At 45.2% G+C, this 20,265-nt stretch overlaps 1 protein-coding gene across 2 annotated transcripts; it reads right to left on the bottom strand.

Annotated features, from left to right (window-relative positions):
- Nucleotides 1-351: 351 nt before the first annotated feature.
- SFR6 (sensitive to freezing 6) lies at nucleotides 352-10,432 on the bottom strand. Of its 2 annotated transcripts, none has more exons than XM_048719201.2 (16): nucleotides 9,797-10,432; nucleotides 8,944-9,012; nucleotides 8,628-8,716; nucleotides 8,361-8,473; nucleotides 8,087-8,188; nucleotides 7,550-7,634; nucleotides 6,855-7,448; nucleotides 5,989-6,607; nucleotides 5,839-5,918; nucleotides 5,199-5,281; nucleotides 4,012-4,248; nucleotides 3,512-3,689; nucleotides 2,802-3,328; nucleotides 1,945-2,121; nucleotides 1,022-1,405; nucleotides 352-914 (listed from the first exon to the last, which is right to left on the bottom strand). In XM_048719201.2, the coding sequence occupies exons 1-16, from the start codon at nucleotides 10,216-10,218 to the stop codon at nucleotides 774-776; spliced, it is 3,900 nt and encodes a 1,299-aa protein (XP_048575158.1). In that variant the 5' UTR covers nucleotides 10,219-10,432; the 3' UTR covers nucleotides 352-773. The 2 variants fall into 2 exon arrangements, with proteins under 2 accessions (XP_048575158.1, XP_048575164.1); XM_048719207.2 differs by having other exon boundaries at nucleotides 6,855-7,445.
- Nucleotides 10,433-20,265: the final 9,833 nt, after the last annotated feature.

Here is a 20,265-nt window from a genome sequence, read left to right as displayed (position 1 = left end):
TCATAGGATTTCAGAACAAAAAAAAAGAAGAAAACATAGGTTGCAATGTCATGTTCTTTTGAATCCTATACCAATACATTAACTTGGTTTGCCTGCATCATAGGAAAAACAAATGATTCTTTTTAAGAGGTTTGAGTGGGTGCTAAAATTCATATGGAATGTAATACAAACGAATGCTTAGAAAAAATTCTTAATAGAATTCAACCATGCGAATCAAAACGACCAGCGTATGAAAAATTCCTAAGGTTTCCAATACTTCAAAATTACTTCAAATCAAAGCCCCAAGAGTTTGTCCCAAGAACATACGATGCCAAGGAACTGGGTAGTGACAACTGCAGCTTCCGTCTCATCTAACAGAACATAACATTCACATAAATTTACATAAGATTGCAGTTTTTTTTTATCAAAACAGTCGAACTCCCCTAGCAATTTAGCTACATCCAGCACTAGCAATATGTGTATCTAACAGCTTCCTTTGAACATTGTGATACATTTATACACATAAGAAACGCAGAATACAAACATTGCCATCTCCCCTAATATTACTATACTTTTACATAGCCGTTAGAGCCAAGTCTCAGTATCTGCTTTAAGCTTTTGATCTCTAGAGGTAAACCACAGCGCTGGGGCATGAGACCAATGATCTAATTGTTGGGTACAAAATTATCCAACATGGGATCCAGCAATGCTCGTTCAGATTTGGCCAAGCGGCAACTACTATAGACGAATCAGCATGGTGAAGCAGTCACTGGAGAAGTCACGGAAGACAGCGATCACACAACTTTCACCCATGACCCACCACACATTGGACATGCTTGGGTCCACCGGCTGATCCACCACGCCTCCCGTTCATTTGCCATGTTTGGGGCACCAGGCTGTGCAAATGCACAAGTTTGCCGCAAACATCGTATGCACTGCAGAAGAGAGGATTAGACACAAAACTGGATAGAATACACTGATAAAATCTAGTAAAAAAAACAAGAATGAGACTAGATCGCGAAGCGAATCTAAGCATACTCACCTTATACCATTCACCATCAAGTCCTGTTTTCCACACGGCTGTGATGACATCTCGTCGAGACCCCATCACGCCAAGATAAGCTCCAAGACCTACAGATGTTTTCAGACCAAATGCTGCATCTCTTTCAGACAACCGGCGCTTTCTTGGCCAAAGACTTTGAATCCCAAAGTTAGTTTTACCCTCCTCTTCCGTGTCAGACAAGTGAGGGTTGATATGACCACCTATTTTCAGATGTGGCATATTATCCAATGGACCGAGATCATCTGGTTCTGACCAGGGTCCTCCAAACATGTTGCGCCTATGCCATTCTTCAGAAGGAGGTTGCAGTTCCAATTCTCGAAGTAAAAGACCAGCAGCATCAGCTCCCCGTGGACGCGGCATATTCTGCATAAAAATACAAAATGAAATACAATGCATACACCTCTCCACACACTTAGTTGGAAATGAGACCCATAAATAATAGCTGTGAGCCTCTGAACATCTAACGAGTTACAACCACCCACATGCTCCTGCCCCACCCCCATAGTATGTTAACACTGTTTCACTTGGTTTTTATTATCTTTGGCACTTGTTTACTGAGGTTGTATATTGTAAGTACCGGAATCACCCGAGCCACTAAAAAACAGTACTCCCTCCGATCCATATAAAATGTCGCTGATTTAGTACAAAGCTGTACTCCCTCCGATCCATTTTAATTGTCGCTGATTATTCTTTTAGGGAATATAGTAATATTCTTTTAGGGACTCAATCCACCATTAACTTCGGCAAGTATAAGTAGCAGAGAAGATAGAATACTACAATCTCTTTTTCTCCCAGACAATATACCATTATTATTGTCACATATTATTATTCAAATGTTGGACACTCACACATATACATAAATTCTTAAACAGACGAAGGTTCATTGAGAAACTATGTTGTACCTGCATATGGGGACCAAGAGATGCTTCCACTACCTCAGGGAGCACAGTGTAAGTGCCGTCGATGAAGTGCAGCCTTATAATAATGTTGCTAGTACCAACCTGAGAAACAGGCAATGGGTGTTGCAAGCCTGATGTCCTTCGACAAAGGTCAACCAATATGAGAAATAGAACCTTCACCTGCAACAACGCAACAAATTATGTAGTTGTCAGATATGCAATCAAGCATTTCATGAGTTCAAATAATTAGTGAAACTCCAGCAGAAGCATGTAGAAAATCCCGAGTCCAAGTAACTAGTGAAACTGCAGTATATCATCGATAAACTATCCAATCAAATCTTACAGTCTTGCAGAAATACACAGTTAGTAAAACTGCAGTAATCAACTGGGTAGATTAATACAACAAAGTAAACTATCCAAGTAATCAGTCTTACAGTGGCTCTGAACAAGCTAGCTGACTCACAGTTTCCAGATAACATACAGATATAATACACCATGTAATGGCTCTTATACAGATGCTTTGGTCAAGAAACTACAGGGACTAGAGAAGAATGTTCAAATGCAGGTGCAGTAACATTTTCAGTAACTTATAATTGTTATCTGTCAATATGATCAGATAAAAATAATAATTTTAAGCCTGTTTAGTGCGTGATTTAACTTTGACAGCTGACGTAAGCTGAAATGTGGGCATTATCCCCTCTCTCTCCAACATATGTGACTTTTTTACTTCGTTCATATTGTTAGTCCCTGAGAAGTGTAAAATGGTTAATGGACAACGCAATTTCAGTGCTTCTCTTAAAACAATACGTGCTACAGTGATTTAACAAAAGAAACTCATGGCAATAAATTACTGCTGTTACCTCATCCGACGTGTAGCCCTGGCCAGCATTGCCAGAACCAATTCTAACAGATTTGCCCATTGGATTTTCTTCAAGACCCTTTGCTCCAAGAACCAACTGTCCACGTGTAGCTGCACCATCTTCCACTTTGGCAGCCCCTAGACCAGATCTTACAGCAGAAATAGCAGAACTACTGTCCTCTATCTTACTGTTCATCAATTGCTGTATTTTCTGCATGGCAGAATCAGGATTTTTTTGTGCATTTGCGAGTAATCTTGGTGATTGCCTCCTCCGAAAAAGCAAACAAAATAGCAGCAACTGGCATAATCTATGAAGGAAATGGCAGTCTCCAATAAGCCTGACAGCAGGTGTCCCGGGAAAAGTCCCTGTGTTGATGCTTATAGGAATAAATGATGACCTCCCACTAACTGGATTTGGTGCGGCATTGGCAGCGCCATCAGCATTGTTACTAATCTTAGCAATGGCACCTTGGACCCACTCCTGCATTTGTGAGCTCCCTGTCGCAGATGCTACTCCACCTTGATTACCTGTAAATTGCAGGAGACAGGAGTATCAAATGCTAAGAAGCAATGCTAAATCAGAAAATATAAAAGCAACTCGGTCATTTGTAGAACATGAAATGACAAACAAACATTTCAAGGTGTTTCTGTTCTGCACAAACTACAGAAACGCTGAAATTTTAATAAAATAGAAGGAAATAAAAAATTAACCTTGATTATTTGACGGCGACGGAGAATTGTTGGTTGGACTAGTAACCATATTCCTCGAATTGCCTGAACTAGAAGATGCTCCTACAGCATGACTAGCCAAAGTCCGGCAGAAGCTTGCATAACGCCGCAAGCGTGTGATGAAATGTGATGCTAAATCTAGAACAGCGTCAACATAACCCTGCATTCCAGTGCTAAAAAATAAGTACATCCACGGATTAACAACATGTAAGTTTCTACGCGTGCAGCTTATGCTGAATGTGTAATAACGTAATCTAGTCGGAGCATAAGCGGCAGTTGGTGAGTTGGGCATGATTTCACCTAACCTAGGGAAAGCAATGCTCATGATGAAAGAAATTTAATACCACCTACGTACAAGTGTTAATAAAAATATCCGAAGTACCAATGCTCCCAAAGCACATGTCAATAAAAATAAAAACAATGGATGGTAATAAATCAATATTTATGACAACGAAATGAAAAGCACAGGAAGTAAAGTAGACCTGGATGCTTGGAAGTAGAGCCGGGTCAACCGTCATTTTGTCAGGCTCAATGTTAGACAACAATTCACTAGAAGCTTGCCAGGGTTCAGGTAGCAGGGTTGATGGATTTATCAGCGCAGACTCTATTCCCTTGCCTAGCATATCCAGAAGCAATCTTGCTTGCATGTCCAACACAAGTGCTCTTACGTCTTGAGCATTAGTTCCTTCCAACAACCTACACTTTATCCTATCAAGGTTCTGCATGCAGCAAATCAATCAATCGCAGGTGTTAGAAAGTAATAGATTAATCCATACTGCCAAGGAAACCACTTTTCTTGCCATGTACAACATATAAGGTACTATCTTTAGCATAGCTGCTTGATAATGCACCGATGTCTATCAGATGCTTATGCATATAAATTACCTCTAATCACTAAATAACCTATCCGTCCAAACATCTACAAAGTACAGGTGTTTGGCATGTGACTATTCTCAAGGAATCTGTTAAGAGTATATTGCACTGGAGATTTGGAGATATACAAAAAAGATTATTATTACTGAAATATTCAGTTATTTCAGTAACTAGATAACGCCTCGCACGTTGCTGCGGAAAATTATAGCATCGGCATTATTGAAAATAAAATTGAAACATATGAAAATAATGCCACACAACATTCTCACCATATGATGGTAGAAAACTTAAGAGGTAATTGGAGGATGAATGCATGTTATATTGCCTTGTGACATTCAAGTTAAATTATTTCTTGTTCAAAAGATGAAAATAATAATGGGGAGAGTTTGCATGTGGCAGAAGTGGAAAATGGAATGGTTGTATGCACGCTTGATGATGTGGTGGAAAGTGGAAAGTGGAAAGTGGATTGGTTGTGTGCGCTTGATGATGTGGATGCCTTGCATGTGTTTCAAGTAATCTCACCACAACTCAAAGTAGTGCCAGTAAATTTGCAAGTCACGAGACTAGTATAAAAAAAGAGTGAAGGGAGTGTATGCATCTCCTTCGTGATTGCAAGGGTAAAAAGTGGTAGAAGAACCATCATGCTAATTGATGAATGCACTATCTAAAGAATGCAAGAAGATAATGTGACACATCTATTACATACTCCATAAGTAAGCAAGTTGATTATAAATAATGAGTAATTGAAGGCCAGTGCTACAAACTGTGCATAGCAAACTACAACACCACCACTCACAGGACAGTGTTGCTGCCTCTGTTGCATTGTTGGAAGACAATGGAAGTCCGTATCCAGCAGAGCTATCACACTGTTAAGTGAGACTGAAATGAAGAGAAAGGATTTTAGTTTTTCGCTGAGGAGCATAAATGTTGCATCTGCTGCCAACCATATTGTAGCAAATAGTAGTATATACTAAAAACAGAGACGTCCATTTGCTTAAGAAATTCTGTCTCAGGTCACAACAGAAAATCATTTTAATACATCAAGGAATCTAGAAAAAGGAACATAGGCAAAAACACATTTCAAGATAAGGCGGATGCACAGTGCGCAGTTCCAAGCTGTTACTCCCAAGCCATTTGCCCCATTTCAGATAAGAAGTGGGTTATTAAGACGGAGCATGAACGTCATCCCATTATAGGCCGTTTAAATTTAGAACGATGTCACCAGGTACTTTTTCAAATCATAAACATCAAATTTCATTCAGTTAAGCCCTAAACATCCAAACAAAATGATTTGCCCCCCATGAAGTAAAGAGACTTGCAGAACCCGAAACGCGAGTTGTGGAAATTGTACAGTACACAAAGGATCAACCTCCCATCAAATTGCAAGGGCAACTCAAACAAATCGAACTTGACAAACTACAAACTTAGCTACTCACCAATACCATCTTCAGCAGCACTCTGTGTGCAACCGACAGCGTCCCACCAATCCACACCAGCCATCAAGCTCCACCAAAATCTGCCAACAAAACGCAACTGTGAGATCAAATAAATCAGTTCAATCAGCTTGTATTAACTGTGTTGCATACCTATCTGCTATTGCCCGTTCCCAAACAGCTGAGCTGACCTTTGTCTGAACATTAAGAATTGCAGGAGGAAGCACTCGTATTATCTTTAGTATGGTTCGATCTTTGAGTGTGTCATGCCATACTGATGCCAAGCAACAACTGCTAGAGGAGAAGGCTGGTGGAGCAATTGATGAGCCAACGTTGACATGATAGCTGTCAACCTGATCAAAATTTGGGCCCGAGAAAATGTGCACCCCTCCGCGCAGGAAAGCAACAGCAACTTCACCACCATGTGCAGAATAAACTATTTGAGCCAGCTGTCTAACATCATTTGGAAGATCATAAGGGTCAAAACTAAGTCTGTTTGCCCTGTCAACACTGCACTCAGAAGAGCTCCGTTCATCTGAAGTTGTTGGCATTGGAACATACGCTTGAGGGTTTTTAAGGTCCTCTGTTGGTGCAATGCTCTTGTTAACTCTAGTGGACCAAACAGTTTGCATTGGAGGCTGCCCACCAAAGCTAGAGGGGCTTCCAAATATTGGGTGAAGAACAACAGGTTGAAGCGAAGATTCCCAGCATTGGACTCTCCAGCCAGTGATGGAAGGTCCTTCATCAGGGTCATAAGGAGACATATACTGCCCTGCAATTAGTGAATGGTTGTCAGTAGAAGAAACAAATAAAAGCTAAGAGCAACCAATTCACCTAATAATATTTGAGGTTAGAAATATCATAACTGAACCGAAAAATGAGGACATGGAGAATTTTAGGAAGGACAGGAGTACATGATTACAATGAGATTCATGCAATGCAACAGAACAAGTTACAACTATCATTGTGACTACATGGCTTCATAATAATTGATTTCCACTGTTAAGAAGTATACACACCTTCAACTATTACAACTGTAATTACTCCTCCTCCTCGAGTGGGATCAAAAGCAACTGAAGTAACCCCAGATCCCCATGTTGTAGTAGTTGCTGACTGGGCAGCAGCTTCAGGACTGACATAAGCTGAAAAATTGGAAACCGGACAACAATGGATCGATGCGGCTTCAGTGATCTCATTATCTATCTGTTTTCTTGTTTGTGCAGCCTCAGACACAAGGTAGTCTTGCAAAGAAAAGAGATAAGCTGCTAATGGAGCAAAACCAGACCAGGAAGGGGGGTTCAGAGATGGAGGAAGAGGGCTTGTTGCATTTATCTTCGCAGTTGCCTGAATGCCATTACCAAGACCTGGCATCACCTCCCAAACCACTACAGTAGATGGATTAACAAGGGGAACACCAGCAACATGTAAAGCTCCAGACTCGGTAATAATGGCATCAGCAGCCATTATGCCGCTGGGGCCTGCCCCAAGAAGCCCTTTGCTGGTAGAGAACCATCTAGGTTGTGCTGAGTTTTGAGGAGGCCACTGTGACCAGTGAAGCTGAACAGACCCTGATGAAAATACAGAACAAACGCATAGCATATTTGGCCATCCTGCTGCAGTAAACAAGATTATGTCAGAATCAAATAAAACGAGTCTGAAGGAAGTCTCCCCCAAAAACGTATCATCTGCTCAGTTAAACATTTGGCTCACCAACCTGAATTCTGAGGGTGCTGCGTAAGGAATTTTTCCTCAAAGGTTTTTAAGTTCGAAGTGCTGGAGTTTGCAGGAAGCCATCTATACTGTAGAACCAAGGCAAATAAAAATTTAGCCGCAGCTAGTAATTGTGCTGGAATAAATAGGTAATCAAACACATATGCAGTACAATTACAAAAGAAAACAAAAACACTAACAGAAACATACAATGTGGTGCATCAGCAAGCTGGACCTATAATTACAACTCGCAACTACTTTTGAATTAAATGTCTACTAGTACAATCTTACAATAGTTTCAGATTCACTCCTGTAGTATCCTTACTAAGGTATTATCAAGAGCTAGGTGGGATCACATCTCGTATGGTTCACAAGAAAAAATGGATGTTAAATGAGGCATAGAAGTCTCAAGACTACAGCTGCACCAGGAAATCGGGTCCTTGAACAGCATGCTACGTAGATAAAGTGTTGTTTCAATCATAATGCAGTACAACACAACATTATCATGCAGGGAGAATATAGGTATACATTAACGACATACCGGAGAAATTCCAGATAGCCATTTGGTAACCACAGAGAGATCTTGACGCCATTCATGTTCACATTGCCAGGAGCTGGAGTCACGTACAAGATTAACAGGACCCTTCACCATTTCAAAAAGAAACTAATCAAATTATTTAAATGCCATCAAATGTATGAAGATAAACAAAACCCTGACTATTTTACAATGGAAAAGTTGAATTAAATAGCACTACACCCTCCCCAGAAAAGAACATTATTATGTGATCTGGACTTCAATCAAGAGAATTGCATACCTTAGTTGGTTGTGTCCATATAGTAATCCTCCCATGAAAATTTGCCACTAATAATGAACGTGGGCATGACGTAGGAGACCATTCAATGAACTGAACAAAGTCTCGTGGAGAATCTGCCAATTAAGAATGTAACTACAGTGAAACACAATGAGACAGGAAGCTAGTCTTCTTTGGTTGAGGACAGCATTTCACAAACAAAAATAATCAAATTACAGCATGTATGGAGGATACAGGAATATTTTGAGTAACTGATGAATAGATGTTTACCTGCTCTAACATTGAAAACAGAACATTCTGTTGGTCTCTCTGGATTCAGAATGTGTATAGGAATCCAAAATGGTGGACTTGAATTAGAGCTGCAAAAAATCCAGTACATTACTTTGTGGGAAAGAATACCTCTAACAAAAAAAAAGGCAAATGAACAATTCACTGAAATAATTAAATAATTTGTGAAGTGCCTCTAGAGTAAAATGGCGCTATTAATGCTGCCACCTAAAATTCCTTTGTCTGAAAATGAAATTCCAGTGCGGTAACAAGTGAGGAACAAAGTAAACTTCAGGGAACGGATAGAGGAATATCAGACCTTGGAATCCGCGCACAAGTCTCTGATGCACATGCAATTGCGTTCAGTTTCCCACACCAAGCAACAGCGCTGCAATTGAAAGACCACCAAGACAGGGAAAAGATATAATTTACAAGTTTCAGTTAACCGTGTGGCAAATTGGACTAGGCGCACTATCCTAGCAGATTTAGACAGATATGTCAACAAGGAAAATATGCATGGAACTAGAGCTTTAAAAATATGAAACTTAAAGCTGGTATATGCTAATCCACATTTCAGGTCAAACCAATTAAAGATCACACCAATTGTTCCTGAAACCATGAAGGACCGTGCAGAATTGTAAAGGTTTAGCATACCGACTGTCTACGGAAGTTATTACCAAGACATGGGAATAAATGTGCACTCCAACAAGAAAGACACTCCACAAAAGATTACCAAATTCAGCTTAGCATTCCACTTCCACCATAGTGTGGTGGTATCACCACCTAGCAATTTCAGGATGACTAGCTATAGAACATCCAGTAGAATATCACGAGATCTGTTCATGGATCATCCAGATACATTCGTGGATTTCCTGAAATGGTTTTCATCATTTTTACCGAATTTTCTCTGGCTTGGGAAGAGCGATTGACCTCACTAAAATTGTCAACTGTAAGTCTGTAAACAGTGTTTAGCCCTTTTTCAAAAGGGGATCATAGCATTTTAGGAGGCCACAGGAAGCCAACTCAATTCATGACCTATTGTCTCTGCAATGAACACAGCTACACGTTTTCCCTTGTCACGAAATTAAAACAAAGATAATGGTAGTAGCTTTTAAGTTCATCAGAGAATGACGCAAGTTCAAGGAGGCAGTGAGCGACTCAAGCGGCCACACCTGAAGTTCCTGCACAGCTCGGGCACGCGCATCTTGTACTTGAGGCTTGCAGGGGGCTGCTTGAGGCGGATCCGGAACACGGTCGCCGGTGACGAGGCCAGCTGCGCTCCTCCGGCCGCTCCACTGCCACCTCCGCCCTCCACATCCCCAGCTCCGCCTCCGCCTCCACCAGCTCCGCCGTCAACCTCCATCGCGTCGCCCGCTACACCCGCCTCCACCGCCTCGCCACCGCCCCCGGCCCCACCATCCACCCCCGCTCCGCCACCAGCGACGACCCCGTCCTGGCTCTGCTGCTGCTGCTCCTTGTGCGGCGGCGACGACGCTGCGACCGCGTTTCCGCTCGCGGGAGCGGCGTTGGCTGCGGGGTTTGGGGGCGGTGTGGGGACGGGGTTAGGGTTTGGGGCGGGGGACGAAGAGGTCATAAGGACGGAGAGGGATGGGACGGGGGAAGGGGAGGAAAAAGGGGGGCGCGAGCGCGGGGGTGCTTAGGTCATTTGAAGCGACCGGCCGTCGCTGTCGCTGGGGAAGCCGGGTGGCGAGAGGACGAGGCGAGGAGGGGAGTTCGGTGTGCTCGGTGCGCCGGCGTCGCTTTCAGGTGGGTGGAGGAGGAGCTGGAGGGGGGAAGGGAGAGATGCGGGGGGAGGGGACGGGACGGCTATATTGGTTTGGCTCTGCGATCGCGGAGTCTGCGAGGAAAACGCTGACTCGCACAGGCAGTTTGGTAAACACTCGGGTAAGAGGGTCCCCAACATGCTCCCTCATGCCATTTTTTTGGTCCGCGTTAAAAAAAAAAGACCCAATCATGCCCTAAGATATCAAAAAACGCCAGTTCTGTTTGTTTTTGGGCCCGGCGCTCACAGGCCGAACCCGGCGCACTAGGGGCGATCGGGGGCTCTGGCGCAAGAGAAAAGCACGGCTGGCCCACCCCGTCAGCTGAAAAGTAAGTCTTTCTTCCCCGACTCGCCTCCCCCCCTTGCGTCCTCGGCTGCCAATAGCTGTATCCCGGCGCCGCCCGCCGCCCTTCATCGCTAGATAACCAATGCCCGTCGAAAAAATAGCAGAGGTTCGCCGAAGCAGCCCCTCCACCAACAGCTAGGCGTTTTCAGCCGCTATTTCCGGCCGCGGAGGGGTAGTTTAGCGGCGGGTACACGCCCACCGGCGCGCTAGGTGTTCGCGATTTGCCTACCTCGACGAGATGGACTCGGATGACGAGGAAGTGCTCGCCGCGCTGCTGGAGGAGGAAGTCGAGGCCGACGTCCAGGAGGAAGAGCATCTCATGGTGCTCGCCGCCCTCGCCCAGCTGCTAGCGAGAAATGAAAAGCCGCGGCGAGGTGGCTCGGCGCCGGGGCGGGTGAAAGCAATGAACCGGCATCATCTCGAAGGCTACTGCATGCTCTACTCCGACTACTTCGCCGACGCTCCACTGCACGGCGACAACACATTTTGGCGCCATCCGGGAGTTCGACAGCTACTTCAAGTGCAAGAAGGATTGCACCGGCAAACTTGGATTCACCTCGATCCAGAAGTGCACGACAGCGATGAGGATGCTTGCATACGGAGCTCCCGGTGATTCACTCGACGACTATGGGCGCATGGCCGAGTCCACCAACATTGAGTGTTTCTACAAGTTCTGTCGGGCAGTGGTGGCAGTGTTTGGACCGCAATACTTGCGAACCCCCAATGCGGAAGACACTGCTCGGATCCTAGCACATAATGCATCAAGAGGATTTCCTGGGATGCTTGAAAGTATCGACTGCATGCATTGGAAATGGAAAAACTGCCCATTTGCTTGGCAGGGAATGTACAAAGGCGCCAAAGGCGGTTGCGGTGTGGTACTTGAGGCGGTGGCCACACAGGACCTCTGAATTTGGCACTCCTTCTTTGGTATGCCAGGAACTCACAATGACATCAACGTGCTGCAGTGCTCCTCTGTCTTTGCCAAGCTTGTTGAAGGTCATTCTCCTCCGGTGAACTTAGAGGTCAATGGGCGGCACTACAACAAGGGGTACTACCTAGCTGATGGCATCTATCCAGATGGTCTACATTTGTGAAGACTATCTCAAACGCTTTGCCAGGAGGCAAGAAGTCCTACTTTGCCAAGTGTCAAGAGGCTTGCAGGAAGGATGTCGAGCGGGCTTTTGGTGTGCTCCAATCTCGATTTGCTGTTGTCCACTACCCTGCTCAGACCTGATCGAAAGATCAAATGTGGGAGATCATGACTTTGTCGTGTCATCTTGCACAACATGATCATTGAGAGCGAGCAGGAAGAGCCAGTGTTTGACACTAAACCATACTACAGGCAGGGTCCTCTAGCCGAAGTTGATCACCAGCTACCGGCAACCTGGACTACCTACCTCAGTATGCGTCAGGAGATCCGAGACCCACAGGTCAATCATCAACTGCAGCAGGATCTGGTGGAGCACCTTTGGAGGCTCAAGGGCGACACCGGGCTCGACGTGTGATGAAATATGAGTTTTTATTTGTTGAACAATATAATTTGTATTAAACTATTTGTTGTTGCACTATTTTGTTGAATTATTTGATTTTTTGTGATGAGCTATGTAATAAAAAAATATTTATGTTCATAATTGAACGCCGAGCCACGGCGAACCACGCCGAATATGGACCGATTTCGCCCATATGGGGCCTTCTATTCGCCGAAAGTGGGGCGAAAACTGGGCCAATCTCGGCGCCTGGGGGCGACGACTGGACACCCAATCGCTCCCGGCGCCGATTCTATCGCCGGCTCGCCCCAAGGGGGCGGTTTTTATGCCTCCTGGGGGGGCCAACGGCTGGAGATGCTCTAAGAGAATGGAAGTTTGCACAAGGATGTTTATGATAGGATTAGACATGAAAGTGGATTTTTATTTTCATTCCCTTGTTTGGCATATGATGGGAATTGGCATGAGATAGAACTCTGCTCACGAATTAACAGGCATCCCTGAGAAGAAATCGATGGGAATTGGCTTCCTCAGCTCCTAGTCCCCTTTTCACTTAAACTCTCATTCCCTCTAATCAAGAAGTGGACTTTTAATCTCCTTACCCCTCAACTCTCATTCCCCATCTCTAATTCCCCCGAACCAAACACTATGTGGGCTTCGCACTTGGCTTCACAGCATCTACAGCCCGACCCATACCGTCGGTACCCGGACAGAAAATTGTGACCCAACCGGAGTACCCATTTCCGACCCAAACACCCGAACTGATCGGCACTTCAGAACTATACCCCAGGGAATGCAGGGGGAGGGGACTGGTATATTGGTTTTGGCTCTGTGATCCTGGTTCTACAGGGAAAACGCGGACTTTTCGAACCCTTAGGCCAACCCACGCACACAAATCACGGCCCAACGTGCATGAGTAATAAACGGACAAATGTCCGTTTTCTGTTGGTCGCTGGTCCATTTCTGGTCCAAATTGTGTCGAAACGGACAGCACGCGGATGGGCGGGACGTGTGCCCTTGTCCTCCCGTGGCCCGCCTGTCGGCGACACAATGCTCCCATTTTCTCCCTTATTTTCAAAACCCCTCTCGTCCCTCCTCCATGGCCGGCGCCTAGAAGAAACCCGCAGACGGCGACCCGGTTGTCACCGACGCCCGTCCCGCAATGAAGAAGAAGAAGAAATAGCGGTCGGAGCTCATGCCAACGGAGATCGCGCGATTCGACATAGAATCGGACAAGAGAAGGGCCCGACGGTCCGTTCAGGTGGAGAAGAAGGTCGTTGCCGATTTCGCCCTCGAGGTTGTGACCGCGCAACACAAGGCCGCTGCTGAGGACAACGAGGCCATCGTCGCAAAGGCCACGCAGGCAACGACGATGCACGTCCTCCTCATGCTAGAGTTGTGTCGACCCGTGCTGGCCATTCTCTCCGCCACCACCATGGTTGCGGCGAGCACAGGCTCGTTGGTCGTTCGTCCTCCGCAGTACCAGTCCTCGAGCTCCTCCATGACACCGGAGACGCCCGGTTTTCATCCGGCGCGGCAGCATGCTCCGACCCGGTTCTCCACGTCGCCGGACAGCAGCGTGATCGCGTCGGCCACTCCCGGCCCCACGGCCAGCATCAACCTCAACGTCACATCTAGGTATAGTTGCGTTGGCCAGTAGACTGCCAGGATGCAAAGGAAGCAGTCGCGATCAATTCCTATGGCAAACTTTCCCGGAGGCCGCAACATGTTAGACAAAACGCCAAACACGACGCCGGCGGCCGACGACCCCGACTACAACGCGTTCATGGAGAACGTCATCTATGAGGGTCGTGGCCAGGCCTTCCACCCCGAGGGCCAAGCCCAAGGCTACGATCCTGTAACATCCCAAATTTTCAATTTGGAATGTTATACATTAGATCATCATTTTTTATTTCATTTTGGATTGATCCTAGAAATTCTACGCAACTCAAGGACCCTCGGAGAGAGTTGGGGATTTCGTTATTTTCATATTTAAGTTTTCTCAAATTTTGAAAATGGGATCATTTGATTTTATTTATTTTATCTTCAATTATTTCTATTACAAAAATATGCGAGAGGGAATAAAATGACTTTCCCAAAATAAATAAATATTGGGGATTTAATAATAAAATCAAATAAGATTTTATTTGGGTTTTATTTGCTATTTTATTTGAATTTAGGAAAAATGCGCGTTTTTCAAAATTGCATTTAGGCCCCAAATAAATGCTCATCCTGTGCGGCTTGATTTTAGAAGCCAGGGAAATTTCATTTTGGGATTTTTGGAGTCCGTTTAGTATTCCTTTTGTTTTTTTTCTGAGCGTAATTATTTATTAAAAAAAAGTCTGAACCGACTCTGGGCCGTAACCTGCCAGGACTCCGCCTGGCCGGGCCTTTAAATAGCCGCCGCCCGAGGCCCGACAGCCCAAGCCGCGCCCCGCCCCAAACCCTAACCCTAGCGCCGCCGCCGCCGCGCCACCCGCGCCGCCCCGCACCCCGCCGCCACCACGCCGCCGCCACCCGCCACCCCGCTGCCGCCGCCGACGATCGCCGGAGCCGCCGCCGCCGCCGTTCACCGGAGTCGCCGGAGGTAGACCTCGCCGTCGTCGTTTTTTTTTCGAAAGACCGATCGGTTTTCCATCAGTTTTGTTTGGTTTTTTTAGTTCGGTTTTTTAAATAGATGGTTTTCTGGTTTATTTAGTTAGCGAGCGTTCGCTCGTTCGTTCATTTTAACGAACACGTTCATCGTTTAGATCTAGTTAACGAACGTCCGTTCATTAATTTGTTCGTCGTTTTTCTTTTTCTCGGATTAAATCCGCGATTTTTCGGATCGCGATTCCTGATCCGTTTTTTGTTCTAGTATAACTTTTCGCTCGTTTATCGGAATCAGGCGATTCAAGCACCTGGAGTTTCGTCTCGAAACCCTCTTTCCGTTTGACCAACTAAAACAAGTTTTTGCCACTGTAAAAATTGCCCTAAATCCAGAATAGTAAACGAAGCTTGTTTCTTTTGCCGTTTGTCTTTCGTTGCTTCGTTCGATTTGATTCTTTTTGCCAACCGGAGTTTTAAGTTGAACTTTCTGGTTAGATCTCTTATTTGAGTTTTACCTGTGTATTAGATGAGTACTTATTGTATGCTTGTTTGTTTGCGATAGAATACCCGGAGTGCGCCGCTTGCTACTTCGAATCGCTAGGTTTCGCGGATCATCAGTAAGGCAAGTAACACTTTGATCATACCTCCTACTACCCAGTTTTTATTGCATTAGATCAATCCTCACACATTGTATGATTAGGATCTAATTAAATTGTGGGTTTGGGAAGTAGTTGATGTAGTACCTATTACCTGTTGTTATCAAACATTTGGAAGTTACTTCTACGTTTGCTTATTATGCCATGCTATGCTAGTAGACGTGGATTGGGTGAGTGAAATCCATGACAGATGTGAGATTGTTAAATTAAAGGTTTATCTAAGGTGGCAACTTAAATACACATCTGGGTGGATTGAGGTACCTGGGTATTCCAGTGATTGCCTGTTTTCTTTTGGACCGCCACCCAGACTCAAAGGGATCATGAGATTATTCATGCTAGAAACTTCCATGTGCAGCCACAAGCTATTATGGGCTCTAGCATAGTTTACTAAGTCGTGTGAACTCTTACAGTGGTGGACTAGCAGATGTAGGGGAAAGTAGGTGTAACGGTCTACCCGTTCGTAAGGTGTGAGCGCTTCTGAAAGATTATGTCTCGGTCATCCGTTTCTCAAACACCATGTAGTGCAAGAATCCCAACGGAGGAGATCGAGTCTTGTGGGGAAAAGTGCGCAAACCTCTGCAAATGGTATAAACTAATCATGGTTAGCCGTGTCCCCGGTTATGGACATCTTGAGTATCTAGTACCTGGATTATCATGTGAATCTCATCATGTTACTCTAAAATTAATTTTGTTGGGTTTTGTTTGATGATGATGCTTAATTAGGATTGAGAATGCTGTCAGCCATTCTCAATGTTTAACAACTACCATGATAGTTAAATAAAATTTATTCCTTTGCAGTAGGGAAAAATTTGCTTTACGCAAAAACTGTAACCATAGAGCTTTCGACCAGCCAAATATGCATATAGTATAGCCTATATCTTTCATTACTCTCTATGTATTACATTGCCAGCATATTCCATGTGCTGACCCGTTTCAGGCTGCAACGTTAATGTTGCAGACTTTTCAAACAACGATTAAGGTGCCTTTAGGTCGTGGTTCTATACTCAGTGATGTCGTTGGAGTTGATAGACTCACTTATCTTCCAAGCCTTCCGCTGTTATCGTTATTAGATGGCCTTAAGCCATATTTATTGTAATAAGTTCTCTTTGAGACACTCGATGTAATAAGTGTGTGGTTGCTACTCTGTTATAAATCCTTCAAGTACTGTGTAGTGTCAGCATTACTGATCCAGGGATGACACTGGAGCATAGAGATTGGACCGTTTGAGGTCTGGTCACTACAGATCCCAACGAGATCCAAAGGCAAGACGATTGCGGCCAAGATGGTGCTGACTGATACGTCCATTTTATATCATGCTTTCCTATTGATATTTATTGCATTTTGGACTGTTATTTCACTTTATGATAGTATTCTTATGTCTTTTCTCTCTTGTTTTCCAAGTTTCACATGAAGATGGAGATTGCCGGCAGCTGGAATTCTAGACCGGAAAAGGGTGCAACAGAGATAACTATTCTGCACAAATCCAAATGACCTGAAAATTTAAGGAGAATTATTTTAGAATATATAAAAAATACTGGCAAAATAATTACCAGAAGGGGACCCACCAGGTAGCCACAAGCCTGGGGACGCCCCCCGAGCCTGTGGAGCCCTTGGCAGGCCTCCAAGGCCCATCTTCTCATATATGATGTCATTTGCCCTAAAAAATCAGAAGAAGACTTTCGGGATGAAGCATCATCGTCTCGAGGCGGAACGTGGGTGTAACACCCCCAGTGTCATGCTATAGTGACCACATGCTAATGTGCCATGTCATCATGCTTTACTAAACCAAATTGCCACTTTATAAAAATCAAAGTCTAATTCAAATGTAAAAATGTGAGTCAAATTATTATTTCTTCAAATAGTGAAACAAAAATATTCAGAATATGTCATAAAATCCACAAGCAGTGTAAAAATATCACAAACTCCATTTGGGTGCCCAGACTATCCCTGGTAATTATTTTAGTGGTCCCACAACATTTAATTTGGTCATTCTAAAATAAACGAATATATTTATACAAATCCATTTGACCTCAAACTTTGTGGGCCTTTTCAATATGTTCCCTAATATTGACAATCACATTTAACTTAAATCATTTAGTACCTAATTTATGTGAAAGGCATAGAAGAAAATAAGGGAATAGAAAATAAAACAAAAGAAGAAGAAGAAGAAGAAGAAGAAAAAGGCCCAAGTAGGGCTGGAAGGCCCAGCCCCCCCCCCACGTGTCTCCCACCTCGCTACAGGAGGCAGGGGGCTCGTGGCAGGGGATCCATGGTGCCATGGCCACACCTTGGTCGCATGTCGACCATCCAGGCCCTCTAGCACCCTACTTCACGGCATCAACCCCCTCGGCCAAACCCTAGCTATCCCCCCTCGTGCGGTTCTCCTTCCCGTGAGCTCGCACCCGAACACCTGTCGCAGTCGCCGTGTCAATCCCATGGCCACTGGCCTCCCCACGTCTCCTACTGGTGTCCAAGGGGACCGCCATCGACTACTGCGGCAACTACTGTGACTGATACGTCCATTTTGCATCATGCTTTTATGTTGATATTTATTGCATTATGGGCTGTTATTTGATAACCCACAAGTATAGGGGATCGCAACAGTTTTCGAGGGTAAAGTATTCAACCCAAATTTATTGATTCGATATAAGGGGAGCTAAAGAATATTCTCATCTATTAGCAGCTGAGTTGTCAATTCAACCACACCTGAAAGACTTAATATCTGCAGCAAAATATTTAGTAGCAAAGTAGTATGAAAGTAACGATAACGGTGACAAAAGTAACAATAGCAGTATTGTAGCAATCATAACAGTGGAAACGGAAAAGTAACTTAACAAAGATCAATATGTGAAAAGCTCATAGGCAATGGATCCATGATGGATAATTATGTCGGATTGCATTCATCATGCAACGGTTATAACATAGGGTGACACAGAACTAGCTCCAATTCATTAATATAATGTAGGCATGTATTCCGAATATAGTCATACATGCTTATGGAAAAGAATTTGCATGACATCTTTTATCCTACCCTCCCATGGCAACGGGGTTGTCGGTGTCAAAACCGGCGGATCTCGGGTAGGGGGTCCCGAACTGTGCGTCTAGGCCGGATGGTAACAGGAGGCAGGGGACACGATGTTTTACCCAGGTTCAGGCCCTCTTGATGGAGGTAAAACCCTACGTCCTGCTTGATTGATATTGATGATATGGGTAGTACAAGAGTAGATCTACCACGAGATCAGAGAGGCTAAACCCTAGAAGCTAGCCTATGGTATGATTGTATGTTATGGTTGTTGTACTACGGACTAAAACCCTTCGGTTTATATAGACACCGGAGAGGGTTAGGGTTACACAAGGTCGGTTACAAAGGAGGAGATATCCATATCCGTATTGCCTAGCTTGCCTTCCACGCCAAGTAGAGTCCCATCCGGACACGAGACGAAGTCTTCAATCTTATATCTTCATAGTCTAACAGTCCGGCCAATGGAGATAGTCCGGCTGTCCGGAGACCCCCTAATCCAGGACTCCCTCAGTAGCCCCTGAACCAGGCTTCAATGATGATGAGTCCGCCGCGCAGTATTGTCTTCGGCATTGCAAGGCGGGTTCCTTCTCCGAATACATCACAAAAGAATTTGAATACGAGGATAGTGTCCGACCCTGCAAAATAAGTTCCACATTCCACCGTAGAGAGAATAATATTTTCGCAGATCTAATTTGCTGGCTTGTTTTGGCAGCATGATGTTACGTCATGGCCCGGTGATTATTCAAACCGTTTCTTTTAACCAGCCCCGCACATAACGCGTGGCAGTTTTTCGACACGTCTTGTCAAAGCAGAGATCGTGTCCCTTATTACGGGATTCTCATCAATACGGGCGTGGGTAACCCAACCGCGCCATCAATTGCGGCGCTTGGGGGATAAGCGAGTTTTACCAAGCAAGTGGGGACGCTTAGTTTCGTCCGCCCATATAAAGGCATAAGGATTCACCTTTCTATCCAAGCCTTCTTCCTCCCTTACTCATCCGTTTTCGCACACTCGAGCTCTAGCGCCCAAGTACGCACTTCCCACCTCAACCTTCTCCAACCATGTCCAGAGCGGGAGGCAGGTGGATGGTCTCCTCTGTCACGGAGGGAGACATCAAGAAACTGAGGAGAGCCGGATACCTGCCCGACGACATCGCGCACCGGCTCCCAGATGAGGGGCAGCTCATCCCCACCCCCAGGCCCCATGAGAGGGTAGTATTCCTCACCCATTTCCTCCGCGGACTGGGATTCCCTCTCCACCCCTTCGTCCGGGGCTCATGTTTTATTACGGCCTAGATTTCCACGATCTGGCCCCGAACTTCATCCTCAACATCTCGGCGTTTATCGTCGCGTGCGAGGCCTTCCTCCGCATCAAGCCCCACTTCGGCTTATGGCTGAAGACCTTCAACGTCAAGCCGAAGGTGGTGGGCGGCCGCCAGGCGGAGTGCGGAGGCGCCATGGTGGGCAAGATGCCCAACGTAACATGGCTCGAGGGATACTTTGTGGAAACCATAAAGTGGTGGCAATCGGGGTGGTTCTATATCACCGAGCCGCGCGACCCTGCATGGGCAGCGGCCCCCGAGTCCCGATCTGGCATCCCCACACGGCTCACCTCCTGGAAAGAGAAGGGCCTGTCCCGGGGTAATTCAAAAGAGCTGACCGGACTCCAAACATGTATTCAAAACATGGTGAACAAGAAGCTCAAGATTGTCAACATAGTCCAAGTTATGCTCATCCGCCGGATACTCCCGTGCCAACAACG

Source organism: Triticum urartu, chromosome 1A, assembly GCF_056163025.1.
Source record: "Triticum urartu cultivar PI428250 chromosome 1A, HENAU_Tu73, whole genome shotgun sequence".
NCBI lineage: Eukaryota > Viridiplantae > Streptophyta > Magnoliopsida > Poales > Poaceae > Triticum > Triticum urartu.
The sequence above is the reverse complement of the archived record's forward strand: the minus strand, read 5'-3'. Positions and strand labels throughout refer to the sequence as shown.

Bases quoted from the DNA above. Each gene is read 5' to 3' on its own strand.
- SFR6 (XM_048719201.2), bottom strand. From the start codon at position 10,218: ATGACCTCTTCGTCCCCCGCCCCAAACCCTAACCCCGTCCCCACACCG. The intron at 7,449-7,549 runs GTTGGTGAGCCA...TGTTTACTGCAG, and splicing joins GCAGCACCCTCAGAATTCAG to CAGGATGGCCAAATATGCTA. The intron at 5,282-5,838 runs GTGAGTAGCTAA...TCTTCATTTCAG, and splicing joins TGCTGCTGAAGATGGTATTG to TCTCACTTAACAGTGTGATA.